General features: G+C 39.8%; 1 protein-coding gene across 1 annotated transcript; it reads left to right on the forward strand.

Moving 5' to 3' along the window:
- The first annotated feature begins 1,759 nt into the window (after positions 1–1,759).
- On the forward strand, positions 1,760–4,285 carry LOC146969768 (uncharacterized). The gene is made up of 3 exons (XM_085805354.1): positions 1,760–1,941; positions 3,024–3,382; positions 3,614–4,285. Exons 1-3 carry the CDS (start codon positions 1,760–1,762, stop codon positions 3,979–3,981), a joined length of 909 nt encoding a protein of 302 aa, XP_085661480.1. The 3' UTR covers positions 3,982–4,285.
- Positions 4,286–10,182: the final 5,897 nt, after the last annotated feature.

Consider the following 10,182-nt stretch of genomic DNA (forward strand, 5'->3'; position numbering starts at 1 on the left):
TGTAGAAACGTTTGGCGAGGTTTCTACATCTACAGGTTTAGCAAGAACAACTTCAGTTTTGGGTGTTTTTTGTTTGTTGTGTGTGTTTCATGAGGAGTTCATGGTCCGTCAGATGATGATGATGATGATGATGATGATGATGAAGACGTCCACACTGTGGTTTGAGTTGATCCAGAGCTTCACCTCAACCCTAAACCTCGTTTTATTAAAGGAACAGTCCGGAAAAGTTCTGGAAACTCGACTCTTCTCTTGCTTTTCCTCCTGCAGAGTTATTTCTTTAGTCGATGACTGTTCCTTTAAAACGACGAGAGTTAAATAAAAGTCCGTTTACGCTTCTGTTGCCAACTAAAGGTTTTTCCTCACGTCCATGTTGTCGTTGTTGTTGAAATGACGGAGGAACCGATCGTCAGGCCTTAAAATCACTTTGTTTTTACACTGAGGTTCTTTCTGTTTTACTTCCACCTGTTTCACTTTTGCCTCAAACTCCAATTTATTTGAATTTAACTCAAAAAACAAAAAAAAATCTCTTAGTTTGACCTTGTTGTTTTCTGGTTATAGCGCGCACACTCAAAAAAAAGAGAATAATAATAATCTCACTCTCAACATGTGATTCACAATCCTTCAGTTTTTTTCAGCGTTCTGAGGTTTATTTTCTGCCGTTGAGGCGAACAAATGTAAAGACTTAGCACTTTGTTTGAGAAGACGAGGGAACGTTAGACGAGACGCAGATTCACGTTAGCTGAACAGTCAGAGAGGAAGCTGAGACGAAGCAGAAGGAAGGAAAAGTTTTGCTCAGACGACGCTGCTGTAACAGACTTGAAGTTTTTCTTTTTGACTGCTGTACTAATGACATGAAATGTAATCCAGTTGTATAATAGTATATATTGTAGAATATTTGGACCTGTACAGAAACTACAGAAACACAGATTGTTCAGTTCCTTCAGCTCTTTTTTGTTTTTGTTAATTAATTTCTCTCTGGTTTGCTAATAAAATATTGATGATACACGGCTTCGACATTGCTGTTTGCATGTGTGATGAATTTTCAACCGCAACAATAAAATCACTTCCTTCACTTGTTTTTGTATTTTGTCGTCACTATCCAGTTTTTCTGTTTGTCTGTTGTGAAAGCGACAGCAACCCAAAAAAAAGAAAAAGGTTTGTGAGTTCATGTTTGAGACAAAAACATTTTTATCACTGTCCATTTTCTGAATGTCTGTAAGTGTTTTGACTGTGTTTTGGTTTCGGGTCAACAGAGGAAAGTGATCTGCTTTTATTTGTTTTATCGCCAGTCCATTGTTGCTCTGGTTGTGTGTTTAGGCTGGGTGAACTCCTGTCCCAGCCTCAAGTCTTTTGCTGCCTGCTTTTCTTTTTTTTTTTTTTTTTTTTACAGATCAAAGACCAAAACTCTGTCTGGTGGAAACCTCACGTTTTTTGAATGAAATCAAACAATCAAATCAAATTAAAATGAAATAATGAAATTTTCTAATTCCAATTTGGTCATAGGGGCAACTGTGTGTGTGATTTATTTTGTATTCCATGTATAGATTTACAACATAGTAACTTTTTTCCGGTTTGCTTTTGGAAAAGTTATATCCATTGAAAATTTGAGGCGGAAAAAGATCAAATAATTCACGTTCCCCACCGGAACGTCGCGGTGTGACACCCAGCGGAAGTAAACAAAGACCACGTGTGGAGTCAGCTTGAAGACGGTCGGTGTGGTCGTATCTCAGAGAAATATTTCAGTGTGGATGAAGCAACGATGTCTTCAGTTGAGTCTCTGAGAGAGTTTTTCACCGAGCGACTAACTGCTGCTGCTGAAGAAATATTCAGAGTCTTTAAACAAACTGTCGTCGAGTACGAGGAGGAGATCGACCGTCAGCGCAGACTGCTGGATATCGTCCTAAAACCAGAGATAAAGCTCCACAGGACAGGTCTGTATAACCAGGAAGGACTAACTAACACAGTGATGTGACTCAACTTGTCCGAAGAAAAGTTTCAAGTCATAACAAAAATCAAAGGGCCACTGCTGCACCATGGGCCATGACGTACTGTAAGCGGGTGGGGAAAACCTTGTCTCTACTTCTTTTTATCATGTAAAGCACTTTGAGCTGCTGTGGGCATGAAACGTGCTTTACAAATAAAGCCTGATTGATTGATACAGATGTCCAATTTCAACAAAAAAAAGGGGGTTTGGCAAGAAAATGAGCAAACAAAGGACAAAGAAAATTTCTCAGTTCCTCTCCAGCGCCCTTAACGGGGCCACATGAAGCAAAACACAAATAAACGTGAACACATCTAGACAATAACAAACAAACAGAATACTGGCAGAAATCTAATCATAATGAAATCAAATAAATTGATTCAGAATAATCAAAACAAAATACTAAATACTAACAATAAATGAATAGCTCCAACATAGGATTTGGACAAGTTTATGAGTGAGTTGCTTTAGGACAAAGGGCCGAACCTGGATCAGAGTTTTTCCATTATGGTCTAATTCTCATGTCTCCTTGTTGTTCCAGAGTTCTAATCTAATAATGACCGTAGGAGCCAAATTGGTCATTTTCTTTGTTTTATAGTGTTGTACACATTTTGTGCCAGTATGTGGCGATCTCTGTTCAGATGCTCTGAGTCGATAAATGGAGGTGGGTAATCAGTGCACGCTGAGGAACTCATACGGTTTTGACCGTGCCATGCCACAGGTCAGAGAATGTGTTGATTGTGTTAGTGAGTATTTGAGTCGGCTGTATGAATACATCTGCAACAAAAAGAGTATTGATTGCCTAGATAGTTGCTGTGTTATGTACTTAGGCTACACCTGCTACACACTTACATACTGGCACGCGTAAAGCCCTTTAAACCGTCAGCGTGCGTCGATAGTTACAAAGGGCGACTAATGACATCAATGAAATCAAAACTAAATACTAACTAAACTAAATACCAAACAAAACAACACCAAATACTAACAATAAATAAATAGCACCATCATCCATGATGATCTAATTCTAATGTCTGCTTGTTGTTCCAGAGCACCTACAGCAACATGTCTGTAAGGAGGAGGAGTTTGTTCTCTCCAGTCTGGAGCAGGAGGAGCCAGAGCCTCCACAGATTAAAGAGGAAGAGGAGGAGGTCTGCAGCAGTCAGGAGGGAGAGCAGCTGCTACTGAAGCAGGAGACTGACACCTTTATGTTGACTCCTACTCATGAGGGAAGTGACCACAGAGAACCAGAACCAACCAGTGACCAGCAGCTCCTCTCTCACAGCTCTGCTGTAGCTGAGAGCCAACATCAGGAAGGAAGTGGACATGTAGACCCAGAACCACCTGGAAATGTACAGACACAACCACAGAAGAGACGTCGCACAAGTGACAGTGACGGTGTACGTAGTCACGCAGGTGAAGGACCTTATTTGTGTGTAAAATGTGGGAAAGGCTTTATGCATCAAATAAACTTAAACATCCATCGGAGAATGCACGCCAGTGAGAAGCTGTACACCTGCAACACTTGTGGGACAAAGTTTACCCGCAAGACAGATTTCATTAGGCATACAAGAATCCACACAGGTGAGAGGCCTTTTTTTTGTGAAATATGTGACAAAGATTTTATCCGTGAAGAAAACTTGGTGAGTCATATGAGAACTCACACAGGTGAGAAGCCATACACCTGCAAAACCTGTCGGAAAAAGTTTACTCACCAGTCACATTTGATTAGGCATACAAGAATCCACACAGGTGAGAAGCCGTTCACCTGCAACACCTGTGGGAAAAAGTTTGCTGACCGGTTTTCTTTGAATAGGCATACAAGAATCCACACAGGTGAGAAGCCGTTCACCTGCAACACCTGTGGGAAAAAGTTTACTGACCGGTCAGATTTGAATAGGCATACAAGAATCCACACAGGTGAGAAGCCTTATTCTTGTGATATATGTGGGGAAAAATTCAGTTATCTGTACCAATCTGCGGCCCATAAAAAAAGACATTAAGGTGAAAAACTATAAGTCTGTAACACCTGTAGGGAACATTTGTAGTGAACAATCAGTATTAAGTAGGTTTATTAAAAACCACACAGGTGAGAAGCAGGTATGTCATCAGTCCCGGCACAAACTAATAAAGCACACACTTCCTTCCCACCACCAAACCAAACCATTAAATTGACCAGAACACCAAGTGTCCAATTGGCCTTCAGTAGGTAGATAGATAAAACCTGCACAAACAAAATGGAGAAAATAATTTATCCCCATTTTGTAATAGGAAGATGGATGTTGATATTAGACAATTACATGTAACACCAATAAGCGTTCAAATTTAAAAACTTTAAAAATACCTACAAAATCAACAGTACATGCTACAGTGTTGAAACTTTAACCAAACTGTAGCCCCAATACTCCTGAAACTTTTGTCCACTTAAAGCAGAAGTAAGCGATCCGGTCGTTTTCGCTAATGCTGCGTTCCAGGCAGGCTTTTGAAACCGTAAATTACAGCTTCAAGTCACAACTTACGACTTTGTAGCATTCCAGGCAACCCACTCGTGTTTTTCCGACCTGTTTTACCGGTGAAAGTCACTATAACGGCTACTCGTAACTTCCGACCCGTGAACTCGTACCAGATCGAACTGGTACAACTTCATAGGTCGGAAAAACACGAGTTACGGGCTGCCTTGAACGCACCATAACAGTCCTCGTCCCTACGTCACCACATTCACGGCTGCACACACAGCCCTGCATGCCGTTCTCTCTCCTCATTGGATAAAAACTGTAGGATACGATAAATGTTTTCTCCTCGGCTCAGAGCAGAGCAGAGTGACTGACAGACCCGTGTTTCGGTCCAAACACTCTATGTAAGTGATTGCTGTCGGAAGATATAACTATTTAAGACTTATATTAACACAAATATATCACTTACTTCTGCTTTAAACTCATTACAAATTATGAAGTCGAGTTTTTTTTTAAAAACTGTAAAACCTACAAAATCTCCTCACACAATTTTTGCTCAATTGTCGCCAAACTTGCTAGAGAGCACCTTTAGACTGTCCTCCACAAAACTTGTTTCTCAGATTTTTGATTTATCAAAAATTAAGCCTACAGTGCATCAAAATGTTTGACTGTAAACATAGGCCTAACATCCAATTCTTGCTAAATACATTTTTAATCTTCCTGAAAAAAATTGAGAATATTTTGGACTCATAGTTGATGAAGTTCTGCTCTCATGGGAACAACTGCAGTCAATGTAAGAGTGGTATTTTTAAACTGTAGTCAGTGTTGTAGTTAAGTAATCTCTTTAGTCACACTCGGTTGTCCTGTTGTGTTCTTTTGAGGTTAAAGGGATAGTTCACCCTAGAATGATATTTCGCTCATTATCTACTCACCCTCATGTTGACTAAGGGCTGGAAGAATTTCCAGAGTCCACCGTCCCTTCTCTGAGTTACAGGGGGTCTTGGAGTAGCAGTGCATGTCCATATAACGGTTGCAAAGGGACACCAGAGCTCTTTGTAAAAAAACACACACAAAAAAACATCCAAATACCTCCATGATGCTCGTATGTAATGTCCGTCTTGTGCTGAAGCCCCAAATTGCGTAATTGTCCCGAAAAAAATTAAATAAGTCTATATTTTAAGCTTGTTTGTAGCGGAAGCTTCTCGAAGCTCCTCTTCCTGGTCCGTCCAAATCTCGCGTGATTTGCGCCGGCGTCAGTGCGGTTACTGCGAATCACTCAGAGAAGGGACGGTGGACTCTGGAAATTCTTCCAGCCCTTAGTCAACATGAGGGTGAGTAGATAATGAGCGAAATATCATTCTAGGGTGAACTATCCCTTTAAGATATGAGATTAATGACAGTATTCAACAAAGTAATCAAATAATTTACTTTCTGAGGACCAATAATCTGTCTGAACAATTAAATTTCTTAATTATTTTTGTTTTTGTGATCTTGCTCTCCCCGGTCATAGTGGTAATTTCAGTCTCACAGGATCTGGCATTTGCTTTTGATATAGCAAGCCAATGATTTCTTGTATTTCAGTTTTAATCTCATCCATCTGTTCTTGCCTACCCAGACTGCATTATACACACTGAACACCAAAATAAAACAAGTCATTTCTGGCTCTAATGCTTCATTGAACTAAACATACTAACACCATGTACTGTATACCAGCCAAATATTATTCTTTAATTCACGACTTGGCTGTGTTGATCATATCACTTTGTTGAATAATTTTGTATTTAAAAAATTAGAGTGTATGTATAATGAAACATTATTATTTCACTTTCGTCACAGCCTGGGTGATTTTTTGTCTGTCATACCTAGATTTACAATACATAGACAGTGACGTTTTCCGGTTTACTTCTGAGAACCATCGAAACTTTGAGGCGGATAGAATAATTGACCTTTCGCAAAAGCCCCGCCCCCCTTGGTTACCGTTGCTAGCCCGACAAGCTTCTCGACGCTGCCCGAGTGTCAACAGTGTTTTTATATTGAGCGTCAGAGTCTCAGAGGCATATGAGCGCTATATTTATGAATATTAATAATCACTAAACATTCTGACACCACTACAAAATTGCGTGGTCACAATGTAAACATAATGGTGATCAAAATACGGCTTTTATCGATTCATAAATTGCATCATGTGGCGCATCTGCAAGAGAATATACGGGTAACAGAACGTGGTGTTTGTGTCGCGGACCGAGACCAGAGCTTCTTCTTTTCTTTTTTTCTCCCCACCGAGAGGATTCAATCTGTAGAAGTACGCTATAGTAGGCTACAGTGTTTCCTCATAGGTACAGCTCCTTCTGTTTTTTTATGTCGCAAATAGAGAGCCTATACACCGCTGCATGTCTTCCGTTCATTCGTCTCCTCATAGCTACGGTGGCCCTGAAGTGCAAAACACAACGGCAAATCGGACAACAACGTCAAAAGAGAAAACACAAGACAAAAAGAGAAAACACAACGGCAAAAGAGAAAACACAACACAAAAAGAGAAAACACAACGGCAAATCATAAAACACAAGACAAAAAGAGAAAACACAAGACAAAAAGAGAAAACACAACGGCAAAAGAGAAAACACAAGACAAAAAGAGAAAACACAACGGCAAAAGAGAAAACACAAGACAAAAAGAGAAAACACAAGACAAAAAGAGAAAACACAACGGCAAAAGAGAAAACACAAGACAAAAAGAGAAAACACAACGACAAATTACTAAACAACGGCAAATCAGAAAACACAAAAGCAAAACATTTTGGGCAATACATAGCGGCCTCTGTGCTAGTCCCGCTTGTCTGTCGCGCTGGCGGTGTTGTCTTTCCGGTTCAAAGCACGGACCAGTTCTTTTGTCCAATCAGCCCCGATTCATGTCGCCGAGGGTACCTACCTTTTCCGGTTTGGTTAATGTCGTTGTGTTTTCTCTTTTGCTTTTGTGTTTTCTGATTTGCCATTGTTTAGTAATTTGTCGTTGTGTTTTCTCTTTTTGTGTTGTGTTTTCTCTTTTTGTGTTGTGTTTTCTCTTTTGCCGTTGTGTTTTCTCTTTTGTCGTTGTGTTGTGTTTTCTCTTTTTGTGTTGTGTTTTCTCTTTTGCCGTTGTGTTTTCTCTTTTGTTGTTGTCTGATTTGCCGTTGTGTTTTGCACTTCAGGGCCACCACACATAGCACTGTTTGTTATTGACATTCACACACAGAGCTAGAGAGAGAGAGAGAAGCGTGCATGCTGCAGCAGTGCGTGGTGAAAGTTAAAGTTGTAAGGTCCGATCCCCCCCTTAAAAACAAATCCTAGAGGAAACACTGTAGTAGTGAGTGATTTGGGATGCAGCCCTAGTCCTGCTAGCTTACCTTGGAGCAGATGGAGGCTGTGTATGCTTGTTTATTTTCATGACATTTAGCTGGGAGTGGGAGAAGGGTCCGGCTGCGGGCTGCGGGGGGCTTCCACACGGTTTGACCAAGGGGGCAGTTGTCAGTCTGAGAAGTGAAGCTCACTTCCGCGTTCAAAAAACTGCAATCCCCTCAAATTCCTCTGGGGGCTGGTGTCAGAAGGGAGCATTCTCCATAGACCCCAATTGTTTGTGAAGTTTGAATTACTTTTAAACATTTAAAAAAGATTTTGGACTAAATAAATAAATAAAACACCAAGATCTAATTGTTTGTGAAGCTTGGATTACTTTTAAACTTTTTAAAAAATATTTTGGACTAAATAAATAAAATCCAAATAAAACACTAAGATCTAATTTGTGAAGCTTGGATTACTTTAAAACTTAAAAAAAAAAAATCTTTTGGACTAAATAAATAATTAACCGCTTTTAAATGTTCTATTGCATGGAGTTATAATGACAAAACAGTCTTAAAATAGCCTACAATGAATTGAATGGAATAAAATGGTTTCAAATGTTTTATTGCACAGGCTTTCACAAATAGTCTTTATATTATGGCAGTGCTCCTTCTTTCCTCATCTGCCCTTCCAGCCTCCTGCAGAACTCGTCCACTTCACTGAAAACAGACAAAATGATAAATACTGGAATAGAAGAACCATCAATTTACATTGTTGACTGATGCCTGCAGTGCATATACTTTCACAAGAACCCTTACCATGAGAAAAAAAAAATCCCACAGTCGTTCCCACATGTCTGGCGAGGCAAGCCCTAAAATGAATAAAAATAAAAGTGGACATTACAGGAAAAAAATTTTCCACAAGAATCATGTATTTATGATCATGTCCTGTCCCCTCTGTCCAGAGACCAGGATCCATTTAAATTTCCAATTTTTTATTTGCTGAGCAATTTGTCTAGAGAAAAAATACAAACGTCAATAAAAACAACATGTTGTAGCATAAAGTTGTACAGTACGTGAGTCTACAGTGGCAGTGCCAACGACCTACACATAGGCTACTTAGTTTTATTTTTGTTTAATTTAATGCACACGGTAGTTTCAGTTTAATTAAAAACAAAATGCCAAGACGTGCATAAGGCTAATTGAAACGTATTAAGTCAAACGTTCGTTACGCTGCAGATGCATTTTCAACAAAAACTTTTATGACATGAAACGAACGATGTGATTAACGTTCAATACCTTTTTTTACGGGGTCTGCACGTCCATGTTCCCAGTAGGTAACATTAGCATAACACAAACTAGGGGGCACTGTAGCAGAAAACCAAGGGGTCTGCTGAATGTGCGGGTCTCCGGGTCTGCAGACACATGCTACTCCATTATGTCATCACACATTAAGGTGTAGGCCTATATATATATAGATAGATAGATAGATAGATAGATAGATAGATAGATAGATAGATAGATAGATAGATAGATAGATAGATAGATAGATAGATAGATAGATAGATAGATAGATAGATAGATATATTGTATCTTGATATTTTCTTGCTAACCCTGACCCTCCAGTTGAACTGGAAACATACTTTTTAAAAAATATATTTTTAAAGCAGCAGTAAGCGATCCGGTCGTTTTGGCTAATGCTGCGTTCCAGGCAGGCTTTTGAAACCGTAAATTGCAGCTTCAAGTCACAACTTAAGACTTTGTAGCGTTCCAGGCAACCCACTCGTGTTTTTCCGACCTGTTTTACCTGTGAAAGTCACTATAACGGCCACTCGTAACTTCTGACCCGTGAACTCGTACCAGATCGAACTGGTACGACTTCACAGGTCGGAAAAACACGAGTTACAAGTTGCCTTGAACGCACCGTAACGTCTTGTCAGCCGATGGAGTTAGCAGCCCCCGCCCTCGTCCCTACGTCACCACATTCACGCGCATCCCTTGGCTGCACACACAGAGAGGACCGCCCCTTTATGCCGTTCTCTCTCCTCATTGGATAAAACTTGTAGGATACGAGAAAAGTTTTCTCCTCGGCTCAGAGCAGAGCAGAGTGACTGAGAGACCCGTGTTTCGGTCCAAACACTCTATGTAAGTGATTGCTGTCAGAAGATATAACTATTTAAGACTTATATTAACACAAAAATATCGCTTACTTCTGCTTTAATTGAACACATAAGTCATATATAATTAAGCCCCAAGAAATAAAGTATGGTCATATGGGAAACTAGAAAATATATAGGTTCCTCCTGGTATACTCACTTTTAAATTATGTTTACCTACATTATATAATATAAAGCCCCAAAAAATAAAGTATATATCAATTGTTCTGTGCCCTGCCCTGAACGGCTTTCGAACCCGGGTCTCCAACACCGCGGGCGACG

This window comes from Trachurus japonicus, chromosome 17, assembly GCF_045865225.1.
Source record: "Trachurus japonicus isolate A0001 chromosome 17, Traja_1.0".
NCBI classification, from domain to species: domain Eukaryota; kingdom Metazoa; phylum Chordata; class Actinopteri; order Carangiformes; family Carangidae; genus Trachurus; species Trachurus japonicus.

Excerpts from the sequence above, each read along its gene's own strand:
- LOC146969768 (XM_085805354.1), top strand. The coding sequence starts at position 1,760 with ATGTCTTCAGTTGAGTCTCTGAGAGAGTTTTTCACCGAGCGACTAACT. Across the intron at positions 1,942-3,023 it reads CACAGGACAGGTCTGTATAA|TCCAGAGCACCTACAGCAAC; the intron begins CCAGGAAGGACT and ends TCTGCTTGTTGT. Across the intron at positions 3,383-3,613 it reads AAGTGACAGTGACGGTGTAC|AAAACTTGGTGAGTCATATG; the intron begins GTAGTCACGCAG and ends TTATCCGTGAAG.